The 20,798-nt window shown below is 42.2% G+C and overlaps 1 protein-coding gene across 25 annotated transcripts in view; it reads left to right on the top strand.

Annotated features, from left to right (window-relative positions):
• LOC110973023 (CUGBP Elav-like family member 2) overlaps positions 1-20,798 on the top strand; it is a 96,530-nt gene that overhangs the window by 17,360 nt on the left and 58,372 nt on the right. For 24 of the 25 annotated variants that reach the window (XM_087135079.1, XM_087135077.1, XM_087135082.1 and 21 more), the window contains one exon: positions 11,682-11,914. In XM_087135079.1, the coding sequence (XP_086991205.1) occupies positions 11,719-11,914 (196 nt within the window). In that variant the 5' untranslated portion in view covers positions 11,682-11,718. Of the gene's footprint in view, positions 1-11,681; positions 11,915-20,798 lie in introns of those variants that run through there. The other variant, XM_087135090.1, reaches the window with a different exon arrangement.

The raw sequence follows: 20,798 nt of genomic DNA on the forward strand, positions 1-20,798 counted from the left end.
TGCCGCTTGTTCGTGTACAATCGGGCAGCTGTCCGCTGGCAGAAGTTACTGTAAAAGTAAATTGCCTGGGGTGATGTTCCTCAAAGTAATACATGAGAGGGAATGCGGTTTTTCTCTTAACGTGGCTGTTGCGTGGACTCTCATCAGCAGACTGTTTACTGTTTCTTCTGTGGCATAGAAAAATGTTTTGCTAAAGTTTCCTGTGAGTTGTCTGATTGAGTTTAAGATCTTTTGGGTCTTCTGGTTCCAGCTTCTCTTGAGTGTGATTTTCTGGGGGTTTGAGTTTGATCAGAGAAAATTTTGTTATCAGGTTTAGATTTTTATGTCTGTAATTTTGAAGGTTCCCTTAGGAGGAAATGAGATTGCATATAAAAAGATTACTCCTCTGGGCTTTGATTTTATTTCTCTCAGCTTGCTTGTTGCCATGGAGTCGTGTTCAGATCCTCAAAGCATAAATTCCGCTCATAAAATGCATGCAGACCGCGGTGTTGTCAAACTGTGTGTATACACGTACCCACATGTACATGTACCGGGTACAGTGCAGGGCTGCGCTTGCTGTTAGTGTAGGATTCATGTATTAGTTCTTTCTGTGTTAGTTCTTTCCTGTTTACATTAATGAGACAAGCATTGGTAGACAAGTAATGTGGTGTAGATTGGGAATATTTGAGTGAACACTCAAACCTCATAGTGTGCCATGTACTGGTAGATAGTGGATGATATTTTGGTGAAGTTAAACTGGAGATGTTGAGAGGAACTTATCATACATGTAACTGGTGTTGAAATTTCCAATTTCCTTGAACGAGAAATCAAACATTGAGCATTTTTATTTGTAGGTACCCGTAAGATGACGCTTCTATTTTTCAAATTGGGTTCCTGTAGTCATAGGTCAGTGCAACCAAATCATGTCCTTGGCCAAAGTCCTGAGAAAGGTTTGGAAATTCAACAAAGGAAAAAAAAACCTGGCGGCACTTTGCCACAGCACCGTCAAGCACTTAACGCCGCTTCCCTTCGCAAATTAAATAACACTGTATCAGAGTCAGTGATTGCCTTAAGGTAAAGCAGCTTTTCCAACCCGGTGGCCGCGCTGTCTCCGTACCGACTTGCCAGTGCTGAGTGACGCAGAGAGCAAGATGTCCCCGCTTTTTTTAAACCAAAAAAAAGAAATGACGATGATCAAAAGATGCTCACATCGATTGGCTGTTTATTGATAAGACATACATGTACATGTAAGTGACACATGTGACTGGTACATTTACCCAGAGATATCTGTCTTTTTCAATAGGCTCAGAAATACATGTATGCTCCTAATAGAAGAACTTCTGTTCTGTTCCAATACGGAACCTACAGTGAAATACTGTACATGTAGGCCTAACTCAGTGAGCTCATGTCGTGTGTTTTTGTCCAAATGACACAAATTTGAAAAAGGAGAAAGGTTGCCCCTCAAAATAGACGCTGCTTTCAAATTTTATGTACATGTTCCTGTCTCTGTTGATACATGTATTTCTTATTCTTCTTTTCAATTAGATAAGCCTACCGAGTTTTTCTCTCCAACTTACCTGTACAGTTCCTAATAACATTTTAAGTGAGCTTGGGTACAGTGTTATCAATCTGTTCCATGCTTTTGGTCACAGCGCACAGCCATGCAGGGCACCAGTGTGTCGCTCGTGTGCCATATTCATGAAGACTAGTCGTGTATTACCTGGGGCCAATTAAGGCATTAATAAAAAGCCTGAGTCTGGCTATTCAGGGCATTGAAATTAAAATCACAATATTAAGCAAACACAGCTGAAAGTGCAACATTGCGGAAAATCCAGCTTGACTCAGCTCTGTAAAAGGATTTTGGGCATGCAGAGGAGATTTTTTTTCCCCAGTCGTTGATCATCTTCTGTTTCTTTGTGTAGAGTCCCTGTGTGCTTGAAATTGATAGTGGTGTCCACTTAAAGTGATCAAAACTTGCAGCTTGCATTACCGAATGATGGTTTTCTTACTAGGAACTTAATTGCACCTGTGGATACTTTCTGCATGTAGATTTGCTTTTGGGCTGGGGGGAGGCTCTGTCTTTTTTAGTAATTGTGGCTGTTTTACTACAAATGCCGACCTGAATGCAGACCATTTACTACAGGTACCGGTGCAGTAAATTTGAGTCCATTTGGTGTTGATATTCAGCACTGACCGTCTTGGCTCGTGTAGTGCCAAGGTTTGTACAGCTTTGAGGAAGAGAATACACTAATCTTTCACCGCAGCGTGTCTGTGTCAAGTCGGAAATAAAATTTGTTTTCAAATCACATCGGTCAAGCGGTGTCCCTTGAATTTTAAAAAGTGTGATGTTCACCGGGCGAACAGTTGAGGGGGCAAACCTAATAAGTCCTGAGTCTAGTGGGCTGATAACCATGTCAGCATTGTTCCAGCAACACACGTAACCAAGAAACGTGGCCAGACGGAAGTTAACCGTAATCAAGTTAATGTGACGGTGCTGAACAGTTACGGTAGATTGGTCGATGAGATCTGAGATGGTTGAAAGGTTTCTCTCCCCTAGTGAAGCAATTGTATGAAACCACTCAAGCTTTTAGAGGTTACGGTCGGCTTGATATGTGTCTACAGGCAAAAGGCGTGCTGGTTATTTGTTTCCAATGGAAACCTGTGCTTGCTGTGCTTCATATCCAAAATATCAACCTTAGTTTCAAACTTGCTTTGATACAGCACAACTTCATAGTTTTAATGCTGTATGCATTGTACTGGTGAATTGATGCAGATTAAAGTTCATGTATATAAAAGTATGTACATGCCCATTTATTTTTTTTATGTACAACTGTATGTCTCTATCATGCACAGCCGAAAAACCCTGCATCGTTTCTGGTTATTAAGGCAAGGCCTCTTGCATCAGTAGCTTTTGCATACATTTATATTTGCAGTCCATCCATTGTACATCTTACAGGCGCTAGACTGAATCTGTTTTCTTCTTCCCCAAAAGAATCATCTTTCCAACGAGAAACATGGCTAACCTGGGGCACCTATCAAATCACCGTGCGCATCGAGAGAGTCAAATCAGATTGGCTGCTGGTTTTATAGCTCCTTTCCCCCCCCCCTTAGATTTGCGATTCATCATTTTTGCTGTCAGCTATTCCTGTATCATAGACATCGCTCTTTTTTTTAAAATTTATTATGTTGTTTTGATTCTCAGTCTCGTTGTCTTTTTTTATTTTCCAATTCAGTTCACAGTGTACCATGGGCTATCTTGACTTAATTTTGTTGCCAGCTCTTGCCGAGCGGTTTCATGTGTTACGGCACGGAGATGGCTGCGATAACGATCGGACGGGTTGGTGATAAGGCGCCGTTGAGAGTGGAAAGAGCAGGCAGCGAATTGCGCGAGCGCATGCAAACAGCGGAACTGGGACCTGGTTGACCGAGAGTGCATCAGTTGCAGTGGACATAATCTTTCCTCATGGAGCCCCCCCTCCCCACCTGTCATCTTTATTGGGTTTGCTTCCCAACAGGGCAATACCGACGGAACAATACCTGCTCTAGAGCTGTGCAAACCGGAATTGGGCCCCAAGGATATTATTTTGGGAGATTTCTCCCCCCCCCTCCCTCATTCTGTAAAAGGGGACTTTGGGAAATCATACCAGTGGGTTGTCGTTACCTGGGCACACTCTTCCTCAGTGATGCGTCACTGTAAAAAGTGCAGGATTGACCTGCCTATAGCAATAACCGTTTCACATTTTTGAAGAAATTTGCTGTTCCTGATTTTTGTGGGTATTACATATGTGTGCAAATTTCCATGGGAAAAATCCTCTTGACTGGGATAGAAAATGGACAGATATAAAATTCAAGTAGGAATCAATTTATAAACAGCACACATGTGTTTGTAGAACCTTGGCCAAGTTGTAATATTTATAAAATGGGCAATATGTGTTGCAGTGATAGCCTTACATGTATGATTGTTAGCCTTGAGATACAATCTACAGGCTTATTGGGTTTTTACGTGTTCATGTACCTACACGTATACGCAAATGGTACATGCTGCATATGTACCGGGGAAAGTGTATACTACATGTACATATTCTGTACATTGTTGCAGACTGCCAACCAATTTTGTCCTTGTCCCGTGTCAACAGTTTCATTCACAGTAGCACTGTCATTATTTATTCATGCTCCGACATGTATTTGCAGACTGTGCTCCTCTCAAACCGGCCCTGTTTGAATCAATTAATCAATAAAGCTGCCTTGTTACAGGTATTGCACTGACCACCGGCCGGCCTCCCTCAGCGCTGGACATTATTCAAGCAATCAGCCTGGGTTCTCTGGTTGGACCACGGGCCAACTGCCCCCCCCCCCAGTTTGGGCCACAGTCATGACCTGATCTTTTTCAGTGCGGCTTGTGTTATCGGTTTACTGGTTCTGGTACGTGTACATGTATGGGGTACCTGCCCAGTACATGTACATATTTCGTAACAGTAGCAGTGTCTGGAGCTGTTGGTACATGTAGAGAGGGTTTCGACATGAGTGTCTCAATTGTTGGAACCAAAATGGCAGATTGTGCTGTACTGCACACATCTTTAATGGCCATTTTGGTTCCTAAGTCTGAAGTTGCATTTCTCTCTCTCTATGTACAGCCCTGGAAGTGTTTGTATTAAACAGTCATGAGCTTGCCTACGGTACATGTACATATCTTTGTAGATAGACTGCATAGTTATGCATATAGATAGACTGCAAGCTCAAGACTTGAGCTTGCTTGCATATATACATGTACATGTATGCATTTTTCATGTTAACCTCTGTGTACATATTGAGCCAATGTATTTGTCCTATGGGCCCTTCAGACATTTTCCCTCCAAGTCCTGTTTATTCTGACATTGGCTCCGACATATATCCATGCAGTGGCTCATTGAATGGGTTCAATACCCTTAAAGATCGTGTACACCATTGGTAAAATCCCCAAATCAGACTACCGTTTAATCCTGGAATATCTTACTTGAAAGAAAGTAAAGCCTCAATCAGTCTGTAAACCATTTCTGCCCAGAGTGCTGTACCGGTAGTTTTCGAGAACTGCTTCCCACCCAGACCCCGCGGATGTTGTTTGCTTACTTTGCTTACTATGAACGTCCTGTAATTCATACATTTTATGCAAGATGAATTGCAAGATCTGTTTTTCTTGATTTTTCACAAAGTGGTTCACTCAAACATGAGCAAGTCAGTGGTATGTAAGTTATGCTGAATATTATACACCGTAATCAGCCAATCTTGTGCAACTACATGTACAACAAAAAACCAATGGTGTACCCTGCCTTCAAAAATCTAAACAACTTTTGTGTGGTCATGACCAGTGAAGAAATGGAATTTTTTTTCAGGAACAAGAGAGAAAGCTCCTAGATGAATATTCTCAGGAAACCCACAGAGTTGGACGGGAACAGAAAGACTGGTCGTCGTGTCAGGCTGGGTGGGATTCAAACCCGAGGCCCTTTGTAGGAAGGCCAGGAAAGGGCACCCTCCCCCCTTCATGCACTCCACTGATAATCCACATTCTGTGCATCTCCTCTTCATCATATCCACTTCCTGACAGTTTCATCGCATACATGTCTAGCACTGTGCTGTACTTATGGCTGATCAGTAATTTATTCATACCCGAACAATCCAATTTGTCTGGTTTTTTTTTACGGGGGAAATAAAAAGCCGTGGAAGGTTGACCGCACTTTTGTGACGAAGAACCTCTCAAATGTGATATTTCTCTCCCCATCCTACCTACCTAGAGAATACCTCAGGTCGTCAAAATATCTCAGGGATTTTCAAACAAATCTTGGCAAGACAGTTTCATGCTGGTAATCAGAAAAGCAGCCTTAAATCAGCAATCACTACAATCGTCGGCAAGGTGCATATATTTACTTATTCATGAATTTTTCATGAGACAGTTTCCTTTTCAATGACGAAACCTACTCGGCTGTTGTTGGATTGATTGTGCAAAATCAGTTATTTATTTTCAGACGTTGATTTCGCATCTGCAATGAACCTTCTTTTGTTGCAATTCAATTAATTTCCGCTGATGGTGGGAGGATACACATGTATTATTTGATCACTTCAATAATTCTCTTGTAGTATTGGTCATTTATTATGCAGATGTTTGCAGCTTCTGTTGCCTGTTGGGATAGACTCTGCTCTGTCAAACAAAAAAATGAACTTCCCAAACGTTACAATAAATTGAAACTGTTGACATGGTATTTTTTGCATTCCTAAAGTATACTCAAGGGCAGCAAATTTCCAAAAGACGGCAAATTCGTCATAAGTCCGCCCACAGGTTTGTTAGGGAGTTTCCAGCTGCCTTGCCGCGCACAATGGCCAAGCCCACTTATTTACCAGTCTGGGAGCAGCCTAGCGGAGATCCTTTGCCCAGACGGCGGGGAGCCAATGAATAGGTAAAAACCCACCAGGTGGAAAGGTGTCCGGGTGTGGAGCAGGTGGCGATAAGTTGGGGGCCCTATGGTGCTCTGGTTACTGCTACATAAAGCCAGAGCTCAGAAAGGAAAATCCAACAAGGATTGTTTTGTCGTCTGCACTCATTGAGATAAACAGTGCTGTACACTGTACTGTGCAAATTATGCAGTGTGAAAACTACAGAAGTGCTGAAACCAAATTCAAAAGATTTTTTTTTGTCAATGTGCACCTGTTTGCTGGTATCCCTGAGCAGGTACATGTACATGTGTGCACATGTACATGCTGATGTTAAAAAATGCATGCTTGTACATGTTCGTGTAGATGTTCATGTGCAGTGGTACATGTGCATTTTATCCATGCCCCCGCTTAGATTGATCCTTAAATTTCACGTTTAACATGAGATAGAAAGGTCAGAAAGGCAAGTCTTGAGGAATTTACTGATCAGGAAGATTTGCCATCAGGACTCTGGCAGGATTTCCAGATAAATTCTTCAGCGAATGGCCTACATGTACATTTATGTTTCTTGGGATGACTTGTTGGTTCATATGAAGATATTGTCAGTTTTGTTTGTGTCGTGCTTGCAGCACGTTCCACTTGAAAGAATCAAGCAGTGTCCTGCACATGTGCTGGTATGGTGGTAGGTGTCCGTCCAATCTCATACAATTGGTAAACAATTCAGCCATCAAAACAAGCTCAGCAGGCAGCGTGGGTGTATCCAAAATTAAATTCGGTCCTGTGCCAAGTTGCATGGCCTTTTTTTTTTCTTTTCTTTTTTGCCAAAACAAGTCACAAAATGCCCTTTTTGATCCGTGACAGACAGTGGTTCTGTGCTAATGGGTAATTCTCTTGATGCAAATTGAGGTAGAGAATTTTCCAACACGTAAGCCTGTTAATAACTCCTGAAAGATACATGTACGTATAACAAGTCAGACACTGGTAGTCTGGTGTACATGTTTGTGTATTGTACAGATGCAGCAGAAGTGAGCTGTGAATAATACGCTCAGCCAAATTGTCCTTCCAATATGGTCAAGGATAAGTGCTCATAATCCTATCCAATAGAAGCCAATCATTTGGGGGTTTTTTTCTTAATTGAGCAATATCATCAGGTTTCTCTTTTCCTTCTGTCGGCCTATTTTTTTCATTCTGGTGTTTTTTGCAGTTTTCTCAAAACTGCAGCCAGCCTCCATACTCTAAGAAAATTCCCATCGGTTGTCCTTACATGTAGTGTTAATATCTATTATCTGAAAGTACATGTACATGTAATCTTAAGGGAGGCTTCTTGTTGTGTGTACTTATTCATACAAAATATTCAACATTGCAATGGTTTAGTCGTTTCCCGTACAGCCATTTCTTGAAAATACAACTATCCTTCATATTTGCCCCTGTACTTCTGGTGTTTACAGCAAGTTTGTATTGAAGGAGGTATCCACAAAACTCCATTTGTATACAGTGTGTAACTTTATGCTGACCCCAACCACTACCATATTGATTCAGCATTGATATCAGTGTACATATGTAGGCTGGCCTGTGTCCATCTGGTAATAAAATAAGGAGAACTTAATTTGGTCACTGGAAATGTAAATATTGTGCCAAGTCAAATAGATGCGAGTGTATAGGGTACACCCAATCTCATTTGCACTCCCATCAGTTTGGTCTCCATGTATGCATGGCAAACAAGGCCATCCAGCCATTTAATTGGTTCGTCCATTGTCCCAGCTGAGTACAATCCAATATTATCGTTCCATCACGGGCAATATCAGTAACAGCCTTTGTTTTTACTCCAATTTTTTTTTTTTTTTTTTTTTAAATGAATGCTTAGCACACATACATGTACAGGTACATGTAGTACCGCACTGTTAGATAAAACCGTGCCACTCAATATCGCATGGAATTGGAAAGAAATATCCAAGGAAGAATGGTTTTCATAAGGTGGAGGGGGGGGGAATCATCTTGCGATGGACTTCAAGTTCTGATTTGCTGTTGTTTTGGTGATCCGTCTCCAAAACGTACATTGTACAAGCGTTCCTCACTGGAGAATGGTCCATTTACGGTGTCCTCCAGTGATCCGTGTTAAACTCTTTCTGTTTCTTGCAAAGTGTTGTGCAGGGTGCTTTCATACATCGCCACTACTGTAAGTCAACACCCAGAAAAGACTGGCCAGTCTAGGTGTATTTTGGAGTTCAAATTCCAGCTGTCGGTACTGTCAGACTTGAGTATTTGTTAGCTGTGGTGACTGATAAATTTGTCTTCATGTTTGTCGCAGTGGTTAAGTTACAAAAGCTGTTATTTACAATATCTTGAGAAATGGGACGGTTTAATATGGCCCATACTAGTGGGGAGCACATTAAACAGCGTGTAATCTACGTCCATGTATTTACATACCGGTATGTACCGGTTCATACGTGTACATGTATGTGCGTACAACACATTTTCATGAGACACTACATGTATATTAAACCGCAAATTAAACATTTTGTTATCTTTGCAAATTGTACAGTGTGTAAATAATGTGCACTGTATGTTGATGTAGTACCAACAGAATGAAACATTGAACCAGATGAACACCTATTGCACCAGGGCCGCTTGCCTCCACATCTCCTCTAATGAATACAGCAAGAGAGTCTCCCCCCTGCGCGACAACACACACGCGCTGCATTTTGGGAGAGATGAAAATAAAAGATGCGGTGTTTGCCGTTGCTAGGCGACGGTTGCGTGAGTCCCATTGTCGTTAGCAGCGCGGCTCTATCCTGGCCGTCATCAATCAGGATGATAATTGCCGTTATCCAGCCCGGGGATTGCCACCATCTGCCCCTGCTCACAGGAACGATCATTTCATTGGGGCCAAAATTCAGCAGATGGATTTTAAAGAAGAAAGGAAAAAAAAAAAAACCACATGCAGCAGAGGAGGCCCTCGAGTGTTGGGAAATAATAGATTGACACTCGGTGGTGGGGGACGCGGGGCAACTTAATTTCTCCCCTTGCACCGTGATTCTTCAGCTGTGCATATGCGCCACAGCTCTGCTGTTTTTTTTGGGGGGGGGCCTAGAACCAACTTGCGCTCTCTGTACAGGTTTATTGTTATCTTAAATTCAAACTGGATTGTACACTGGAAAAGAAAAGAGGATGTCTTCGTAAACAGAAATTATTCTGGTATGAACCAATTAGGAGATCAGTGAAGTGTGTGAAGCAAGTCAGGGCAGACAAGTGCCCTCTAAATATTAAACGTTCTCGTGACACGCACAAGTGCGTGTGATCGGGCCGCGTCTGCAAGTGGGGAAATTCTTGCTGCATACATGTATGGGCGCATATATTTCTGAGAGTGCCTGTAATTTCCTGCAAGAGAAAGGTCTTGGAACTTCCTCTTGAAGCTTAATTTCTCTGTGGGGAGAGACAACTGCTGTTTTCATCGTTGCCTTGGAAGTCAGCCGTCTTTTTTTTGGGGGGGGCGCTTGTTTTTTTTACACCGTGTGCCGCCTGTAATCCCACCTGTTCGGAAGGAAAAGCTGGCATTGTGCCATTGTGGGGAATGGATAAAGGGATGCAGCTGATCGGCGAGGTGTGATTGAGAGCAAAGAGCTGTCAAGGTCATATATTTCATGTTGGCAAGGCAACTAGATGTTGCCGTGGTGACACATTGTCTTCAAGATGAAGATACCTGGAGAATGCCATGCATTGCACACTTCAGTGCACATGTGCATCTTTTGAATCAACATCTACTTAACATCTTTATGATTAAGTATTGATCACATTTAAGTTAAGCGAGTTTGCTCAGCATTTTGGAAATGACCAGGACCCAAGCCATTAAAATCACGTTTTCACCTCTCAATCTCGAACTTTCAGAAATGAATTTATTTCGCAGATTTTGTTAAAAAAGAACCATTTGTATTTAATGTGAAGTGAGAATTTGATATTCATGTGCTGGCAAATACACACGTTGTACATGTACGCACATCAATATGCAGGTACCTGTTTGCATACCTGTACATGTACATGTACCTACATGTGCACGTGCATTAAGTTTAGTTGTATACTAAATGGTATACTAGTCGTAGATCTGGTTTTTTTTTTATTTATCGATGTGGCTTTATTTTGTTAGAGCATCATATTATTAAATGTCAAGTGACTAGAAATATTCGGTTTAAAGTGCATACCAGTGGAACTTTTGAAATAATGTACTGGTACTGTACTAAGGAAATGCAGCTACTAGTGCATTGTACATGTTTATTAATATGTACACCAGTTATATTACATTGAAGTGGTAGTATTTAATGTACTGGCACTATTTCTTAAAAATTTAAAAAAATGTGGGAACAGAATAGCAAGAATAATTACTTGAACATGTAATATTTTTAAAAACAAGCCTTAAATTATTTCCAAGGGATGTACCTGAACACGTGTGATACAAATGCAGTGGCAAGCCCTGTTGAAAGAAGAATCCCTGGAAATGGACACATGTTTATCTCTAAGAATCATTTTCTGGGAAAAACTACTGCAGCAAAGAAGTGCTCTTAACTACCAGGCTCTTTCACCAATGCAATTTATCTCGTCCGGGTATCACTTGATGACTGATCGGATGTTTTCCTCGGGGAATGCGCTGCCTTGATGTCACTGTGTGTTTTTGCTTTATGAACAGCGTGTCAGAACTGTACATGTAAATAGATCACTCATCTCATCCACAGGACATTTTCAGCAGAATGTGCACAAATGTGTGAGTGTACCGTAGCATGAGGTGTGGGCTTTAAATGGAAGAGACACTATTTGGCTTTTAATCAGCAAAGGCAAGTGCACAATGGATCTAAGCACAAACGTACAGTACATGTAGATGTACATGTAGCTACAAACGTACATCTGTGCTTGGTTGTTGACGTCAGCAATGCTATATGCATTGTGCTGGCCTAACATATCAGAGCAGTAGACGCTGCGAGGTGTTCTCTTGTGTGTCCAGTAAACTCGTGAAGTGCCGTACATGAGCTCGTTACGTTTTGTTGTTTACTCCAAACAGGAATATCCTTTGTAAGTGCCAGTAAGTCAATGAAAGGATGATGCTCCACATCCTTTGTAGAAAAATTTCACATTCTAGTGTAAAAACTGCTTTTGTCAGACTTGAATCCAATTCTGTCTTCATAATACTCGTCAATTGGTTGTGCAGACCTAATTTTCTACTTCCGAGCCTCAAGAATTTTCAGCGTCAAAAACCATTCCTATTTTGAAATGCTCAACTCATGTTGTGCTCCGTCTTTTTGTCCTCCCTGCAGAACTTGTCAACGAATTCTTGGTTGAGCCCACCACGCCATGATGGAGACACAGGTACCGCATGTACCTCTTGCACCCCACAGAGACACACCCGATCCGGACGCCATCAAAATGTTCGTTGGCCAGATCCCGCGAACGATGAAGGAGGAGGAGCTCAAGGAATTCTTTGAGAAGTTTGGCGAGGTCTACGAACTGAACGTCTTACGAGACAGGAACAAAGAGAACGAAAGCAAAGGTAGGCTCCTATTTTTTTGTATTTTGTTGCTGGTATTCTTGTTTTGATAGCAAAGTTGGACTGTAGTGTTTGCTGTAGACATGTGCTTGCAAGAGGCGAACGTGTTATTTAAAGGTCTTGAAGTTTTTGGTCGAGTCAGTCACAATCTAACATAAGTCACAATGGCGACGATAGCCTTGAATGGTTTATTTGAATAAAGAGGGTGACTTGTCATTGACTTGTGATGGACATACATTAGAGCTGTATATGTGCAGTGTACATGCACACATGTACATGTATGGAACTATTCAACGTGGCCATCGGGAAGGATGCTACATTTCCACGTGAGAATTTGGGTTTTCTCTGGCTAAAATCTTGCACGGTACAACTTCAGAAAGTCTTTTGTACCAGCCTTGTCTCTACTCCCGTGAAAATATATTGAGTGTAAACATCCTCATTGATCCCTAGTATCTGAGTCATTTTCTTAGATATTACTCTTTCCCTACTTTGTAATTGTCAGACGTGCAAGTTCTTATTTGCAAATTAAAATACAAAATTGCAAGAAATATGTGAGCCAGCAATTCCCTCTCCCCCCAGCATTGCCAGTAGTCAGGTGCCTCAGAGAGATGCTGCAGTCTGCCAGTCGTAGACACATGTACGTACACAACCTCTGGACAGGGTGGAGGGGTTGGTTTGCCTGAGCCAACATTGCACAATGAAGTATCAATTTGTGCCCCACGATTTGAAGGCGAGAGGGCAAAATAAAGTGTCCATTCCAGCGAGGCGCAATGCAGTTAGATCAATTTGCCGCAGGGAGCTAACTGCCCTAATGCCCCCACGTCACGACTGGCACGACAATGCCGCTGGATCGAGGCAAGTCAGAGGGGCTGTCCAGCCGGGTAACTGGAGATTGCCGTGATCTGCTTGTTATGCAGCGTCATCCAGCAAAGAATAAAAGGGGGAGGGGGGGAATTTGGGGCAGTTGATCCTTGTCTTGATGTAATAGGTACAGTGTATAGATCCAATTAAAACCTGATTGCCGGGCTGATGTACAAGGTCGTGCACTTTTCATGGTACTCTGCATATTCTGAATGCTTGCTGTTTAGTGGAGAATTTGCTTCAAAGTACACACGGAGAGTCCTGCTGCTTTCTGTTTCGATGCCAAACTCGGGTGGAATTAATTTGGGGGCAGACGCCTTATATGGATTTGGTGAATTTTTTGCTGTGATGAAATCGCAGTAAAATTTTCAACTCGCAGTTTGATGTTCCTGCTGAGAGAAGCCAGGTGTGCCACAGAATGAAATGTGAAATATTGCTTGGGGGTTTCTGAAAAAAGGAAACAAACATTTCTTAGCTTTGAAGGATGAATAGGATTCCTGCCATTTCTGTTTTAAGGACTGAGTGTATGCAATGGAGTGTTCATAATATTCATATGTGTATAGAATGATAAAAACTTACATGTACCGGGTACATGTACATGTACCCGGATGGTCATTTACACATCCATGTACATGTACATGTACCCGGATGGTCATTTACACATCCATGTACATGTACATGTACCCGGATGGTCATTTACACATCCATGTACATGTACCCGGATGGTCATTTAATGTACCCGGATGGTCATTTACACATCCATGTACATGTACCCGGATGGTCATTTAATGTACCCGGATGGTCATTTACACATCCATGTACATGTACCCGGATGGTCATTTACACATCCATGTACATCGCAGTTTGATTGTACTTGTCCATGTACATCATCAATTTGGGTGTTGGTACACTGTTGAAAATGTCTGTTACGCATTCACATTCATGCAGATCAGACCTCCTGTGAGCCTCCATTGAAATTCTAATTTATTGCCCTGCCTTAATTGCATTACATGTATGTGTGTGTTGTCAATTTTGGAGAAGCCACCAACAACAGCTGCATCACTAGCTTGGGGACAGAAAGGTGTAAGTAAGGCACCGGAGCAAGCCGCTGTGTTTTTTTTCTGGATCTTCAAACGACACTGACGTGAAACACAAAACAAATGACCTACATGTACATTATTTGGGAGTTGAACCAATATCAATGAACCGAGTGGAATGAGGAGATCATCTGCGATGAGATCAGGCAGAATGATGTTAAACCAACTGTGACAGAATTTCAGGGTTTGTGAGACATTTTGAAAGAACACACTTCTGCTTCATTACTGTGAAAACAAGAAGTACATGCGCGAGAGTCCAAATGCAGAAACATGTCAGGATTTTCTTTGTGAGATGTACATGTATGCTGTCTTTTCAAAGTAAAAATTCCCCAGAAGTGACTTTGCTGATCTCGTTACACTTTTCAGATTTATCAACCGGACCATAACGGTACATGTACCGGTAATTTGGAGTTATAAAAGAGGAAGATTGTTAAAGTTTTCTTCAAGATGAATATTGGCAGGGCTTAAGCACCAGTACATAGAAATGTACTTGAACTATATGGTATAGCTCATACATATTTACATGTACATTGCACTGGTATATGTTCATTGAGATAGAACCTTTCAAAGATGACTGAATACCCAAACAGAATCCCCATCAACCTGACCCCAATTTGACCCTAATCCCTCAGTGCAAGGAGGCTCTTCCCTCTTGCATAACCCATAGATCTCCCCCTGACCCACAGCTGTGCCCGGTGAAAAGTGCAGCTGTACTGAAGCCGGCCCTCATTAACTGCTGTCCATATTTGGCCTGGGTTAGGTGTGGGAACGGCCTGGCATTTTGACTGGTTGTCTGGATACATGTATGCACATGCATGGGAGGGGGGGAGGATGTGTTAGACGTATTTCACTGCTGCCCCTGTAGTGTGCGGTATGCAGGCTATCTGGCTCAGTACCAGCGCCAGGCCAGGGAGCCACAGCTGGTGACCAGGAGTTGGCTTTTTTCCCCCACTGGTTTTACTTAAAACACGCGCCGCTAGTCACATGTGTCGTTGAAGTTAAGATACCAACTAATATGGCAGCAATACCCAGACATTGTAAATCGGCAGATGCACACTTATTGGTGTTTTCGTGTACCTATCGCACAGCACACTGTACAGCGTATGGACATGTACATGAAAACATGTACATGTACATTGTACCCTATGCAAAAGTCTTCCACATATTGTGGAATATTGTGTGAAACTTTTCTTCACAGCTTGAAGAGGAAATTTAAATTTGGTTGATCACTGCATTACATGTACATATACCGATTCTTGTATTTGTCCATTTCAAGTAAGAAAGGCCCTGTCCCTCTGAGAAATTCAGCCTTTTAAGGGGTTCGAAAATAAAACATCCATCTCAGTTGTCAGAGCTGTGAACCTTTCATTACTTGGACACACTGTTTGGGCATGCCAATACCACACCGGTGCCCACTCCCGAGATAGTATCTCACACCATGAGTTTTTCCCATACAGCCAGCGGGGCACCGGGTGGCGATGCACATCTTTTGATTAGAAATGCTTTCAACGCATCTGCGCCTCCGAGTCCCTTACACCTTCACTTGACTTAATACACAGCAAGTTAAAGGGATGAAAGCGCTTGATTGCTGGAACTTTTAAGAAAAATCACTCACCAAGTTCAATTGTGCCTTGAAGGAAAGTGTTGTGCATCTTCCCTCACAGGTCTTCAAGCGAAGCGCATTTACGACATGTACATCAGTTTATTATTTTTATGCAGAATATTTTGGGTAGAAAAATTGAATGATGGTATATTGAGTTACAGCCTACAATGTGGAATGGCGACATCCTATACTTAACAAGTCACCCATATACACTCCAGAACTTCCACATTTATGAGTTGCAATCAGAAAGTAGTTTACTGTGCTCACTCCTGGTGTCTGGAGAGGCTTTGCTGCTTACCATTTGAAATTAATTTCTGGAACAAGCTCGTGCCATGTGCAAAACGTCTCGTCTCTGAAAACCCCCGGCTTGTGTTGGATGAAATTTAGTGGATGTCTTGGGACTCTTACATGTAAACGAGGAAGCAAATTGTGCGGAATCAGTCTCGTCTGTCCTGGTCAATTCATTTTAATTTGTCTGTCTTTAATGAGTGTGATGTGTGTTTGTCGCTGCCTCAAAGACAATTGCCTTCAGCCAGCTGGTTGTTTAATTAAAAACGTGGACACCATTATCCCGTTCCGCCATCGTTTCTGCCGAGTGCCAATCCATATTAATGACAGCCTCTGTGTTTTGGTTTAATGAACAAGCGTGACTGCATATAGTGTGTACATGTACATGAACCACTTGACAATTGACATGCCCTCCGTGAACCTTGCTCATACATGTAATAATGACGTTCTGTAACTTTTATTTTTTTGGCACGGCCTAATGTACTGTATCAGCACCTTTGCATTACAGATACTGTGAGATATGGTCAGTCTTGTAATTGATATTATTTTTGTTATATTTTTCTCTTTTGATTTATATGTACCAGTGTGTATTTAAGACGGGGAAGCTGGTTTAACTTTTAACGTATAATAGAAGAAAGCAAAATTGGCCTGTTTTGCGACAGCCTAGGCTCATTTGACGAGAGATTCTTGTCACTTGAAGAACTCACATTGCTATCAAACAGTCATCTGTGGAGCAGCGCGTCATAACAAATGACTTGCCATTACCTGTCATTCCCCATCATCTTCTCTCTTTGTCTTATCTTCATCAGATCAGCTGGAAAAGGCCATCTTGTTTTTGAAACTCTGTGGCATCCGTTTCACTCGCAACTGTTTGGATAAAAGCTTCAGTACAAAGTAACTTGCAGTGGTTGTTTTCAGAGACACTCATATTTTGGGCTTGATTCCCCCCCCCCCCATCTATCCTGTCTCTATCAGTGCCTGAGTTGATTGATGGCGCTAAGTGCCCAGAGCTGAGAGAAGAGAGATTGTTATTGGATTTATTGGGGAGAATTTTTTTGAATCACACCGGGTGTTTTAATGATTAAGCAGTGCGTCCATCATACCGTGCTGTCCGTTCAAAGCACAGAAAAACAAGCATTGGATTTAGATGCACCAGCATGTAGTATTAAGTGAGAAAATTGAGCACATTGGCAAAGGATGTATATGTAATGTTTTGCAAGCACTCAATCAGCATTTATATGATTGTCAGATTGATGAGTATAATGAACAGCAGGAATTGAAGCACTCACAGTGAGGGATAAAAGTAATAATTCAGGATTTCATTCTCAGTGGTTAATATTTTGTAGTCCTGTAAATGTATACATGCACCTTACCAGATGCAGCTTGGCTGCCAGTACTGACCCATTTGTCTACCAGGGTAGTTGGTTTTAAAAAGTTTCTAACAGTTGGCTAATACGTCTGTACTCTTGCACCCGCTTTTCCTGATAGAGACACAACCAAGCTTTGTGCTAGGAGACAGCAGCATGCCAAGTCCTCAGGGAGACACAAGCAATCTCCACTGTCTTGTCCCGTCCTTTTGCAGTCCTCTGCCTCCTAACCCCACCCGTCCCCTCTCCATCTCATCTCAATTGGATACCTTCCTTACAGTCCAGGAGATAGAGACTTCCTCCCCGTCGAAGGGGCTCGTCTGTGTGTGTGTGTATGTGTTTGCTCCAGAGGATATCATTGTGCGTGCAGAGGGTTTGATTGGCATGGACATCACCCTGGTTAATTTACTCGCTGTATCCAGCGGGGACGTGGAATTTCACTTTAGAGGTGAATGCTTGGCAAGCTCAGCAATTTTGTTGGTCTCATCTGTAATTGCCTATCAGGGAAATCGCTAGGCCTGGGTTCCTTAAAATGAAACATCTACATGTTGTAGCAAATGTGCATGTACTGTACAGATAACATGCTCGCTTTAATACATGTAGGTACAGTGTATTCCGTGTAAGATATTTTTTAACTGAGGGCTTTCTGTCTTTAAATACCTGTTTTTTCATTGACATACAAAAAAAAGGTTCATTGGTCTAGAACTTTCACGAGGTACGTATCTGAAGCAGCATAGAACATTGGGGACATTAATTTAAGCCATTAACATTCATTCAGGTTTGGACGGAATTTAATAATGTTATCTTACATTTCCCTGTCCATTTCTTTTCCAAAGATTTGCCTGCCCTTGATTTTATGAAACGTTTTTCATGTTTATTGATTTTCTCTATTTCTCTCCCTCCCTTCCCCCTCCCACCGGAAAACAAGGGGAAAAACATGGAAAAGGCAATTTATATACATTCAAGCTGTTACCTCTGAAAACATGTCTTAATATGATCCCAGTTCTCCTGCCCACACAACGGTGCATTTCGACTCCCAAACTGTTATGAGATAGTTTTCCATGGGGCCAGTTTCTTCTTGTTCTTTGAATGAACAGCGAGACAGCTCTGGCTTGGAGAAGAGGTCGCTACGAAGGATTTTGCTCAAGGAAAATGTGTACATTGTCTCTTCTCTCTCGTTCTCTCTCCGTCTGCTCGGAACTGTCTAAATGTGAGAGGGTTCAGATTACTGGCACTCCTGTGCCCAGCGAGCGGAGTGGGAGGGTCAGAGATGGAATGGGGGGGGTCAGGGCTGGTCGTGTTTCGTGAGAGTGCATCTCTGTGTCGACGGCGTCAAGCCCCAAAAGGTGCTTGATCATGACGGTCATTGCACCCAGCTGCACAGACCCCCCCCTTCACCTCCCTCTTGCGACCTCCACAGGACTGTGCATGTTGACATGAAGGCACCCAGCGAGATGACTCAGATCAGCAAGATGATGCTCAGATTCCTGCTGAAATGACTTACCTACATCAGGCATGCAACTTTTCCTCGGATCGGCTGATTTCCATTCCAAACATTGAACAAAGTCTGGTGAAGATTGGGATTTTCTCTTTTTTTTCCCGAAGTCCAAGGTGCATGCCTACTACACGTACATGCACATGTATTCATGAGGGGTCACAGTAGGAGGAGTGTCTCCACACTCCTCTCCCCTCCCTACAAAAAATTCAAAATCGAAAGGGTTTAAAAGAGAATGAAAAATAAACCAAAACAGAAAGGGGATGACAATCACCAGTGGCTTAAAGAGCACCTCTAAGGAAAACATGTTTTCTCTGATTTTATCTGTTCAAATAAAAATGGAAGCACCCAAATCGAATTGTCTTCAGAGCTCAACTATAACAGACTAAAAAGGGCTTTTTTTCCTATTTGTGCCAAGATGCGAATTCTGAATGTAGATCGTGTCGTTCAGAGAAAACACAGAAAACAAGAGGAACCCTCACGTGAGCTCACCTTGTGATCGTAGTGGATAAACTCTTGTGCATGCCAAACAATGCATGTAGCCCTTGTTGATGGTTGAGCTCTGAAGACAAATGACACTGCGTTCAATTAGGATGCTTCCATGTTTTTTTGAACAGATAAATCAGAGAAAACATGTTTTCCTTTGAGGTGCTCTTTAAAAAGACCTCAGAAAAGACCTCTTTCCACTGCTGATGGTTTGTCAGTTTGCTGCTGATGAGTTTCAACTCTCCCCAACCCCAGCAATACCTGTGACTGGTACATGTACATTTGTGGTACACGTCCATATTGACTGTCAATGGTTTTTGGCAAGTGCCACCGCTTTCTCTTCATCACATGTACATGTACACAGCCATGTTGCCTTGTACATGTACACAGCTATATTGCCATGCACATGTACTGTACATGTACACAGCCATGTTGCCTTGTACATGTACCCTTACGCACCATATACATGTATGTTCACAGATGGACATGTACTGACACGTAAGTATATTAAGTGTTGCTTACTTGTATCATAGCTCAAGTGAGAAAAATAAATACTCCTGCTTATCTAATCTACGGTGCCCATGTGTGATTTTTTATCTACGGTGTATATGGCAGTGATTTCATTATTGGAGATTGATTTTTTTTCCCCTCCAACTGGTAATTCTGTATGACATGTACCTGTACATCTGAGAATGTTAGGGATAACTGTGGTCACTGAGAAGCTTTGACATGACAAGAATAAATAACAGGAAATGTGCATAAACCGAGGTTTTTAACACCAGAAGCAGGAATTGTTTTCATAATGGGCAAGCTATACAAGTGCTTTGCATGTAACTGGCCAAAGGACTTGTGGGCAGAGTGGCTTTTATGACATGGTTGTTGCCGCGGCCCGGATGCGGATGTCAACATTCGACCGTGTCAATCCGGCGCGATAAGTTCCATTATTAACACTGATTGATTTGTTGTGCACCTAGCTCATGTTAATTCAGACTTGCTGGGCAAAGCACTGGGTTAGAGTCGGTGTACTCTCGCTGGCAGCCATTTACTATACACAGGACTCTTGCGCAGGGACGTCTAAACTGTCTGTTCCACGCTTTATAATTGTGTAGTCTGGCTTTAAAGCAGTTGCAGCCATCTTTGATTCATGCAGTTGGATATTCGTATCCAGCCATTAACATTCCATTAGTAGGGGTGAACGTATTTTAATACACAAGGACTGCAAACCTCTTCCTTTGTCTATCGGCCATAAAGTACCGTTACATGTACATGTACATGTTAGGAGAGTTTCAATTTCATTAGTAATGTCACCAGACCACCAGTCCTGTGGATCATAAAATTTACTGGACTGAACCAGTTTTACGAGACCACTACAGAGCTGTTAGGTCAGGTGGATTTTTTGCTGGTTGGGGATGGCTTGAGAGCCTTGGCAGTTACATGACCACAATACTTGACAGGGCTTGATGCCCTGGCAAGTCAGGCAGCTTCCATACTGTGTCTGCATGTGCATGTCGTGTCTACGGCTGGGTCCCAAGTCTTTGTCATTTACAGATGGGGTCTGCTCCTTTGATGTGACAGTCGTGTGTTTCCCACAAGTGGCTGCTAAAACTGTGGTTGGCCATTGGTACAAAAGTAACAGAGTAATTCACAAATGATATATGTACCACGAAATACTAAATGAAAATACAACCCT

The sequence above is a fragment of the Acanthaster planci genome, linkage group LG03 (assembly GCF_054643075.1).
Source record: "Acanthaster planci isolate LZ-2023a linkage group LG03, COTS_SCS, whole genome shotgun sequence".
NCBI lineage: Eukaryota > Metazoa > Echinodermata > Asteroidea > Valvatida > Acanthasteridae > Acanthaster > Acanthaster planci.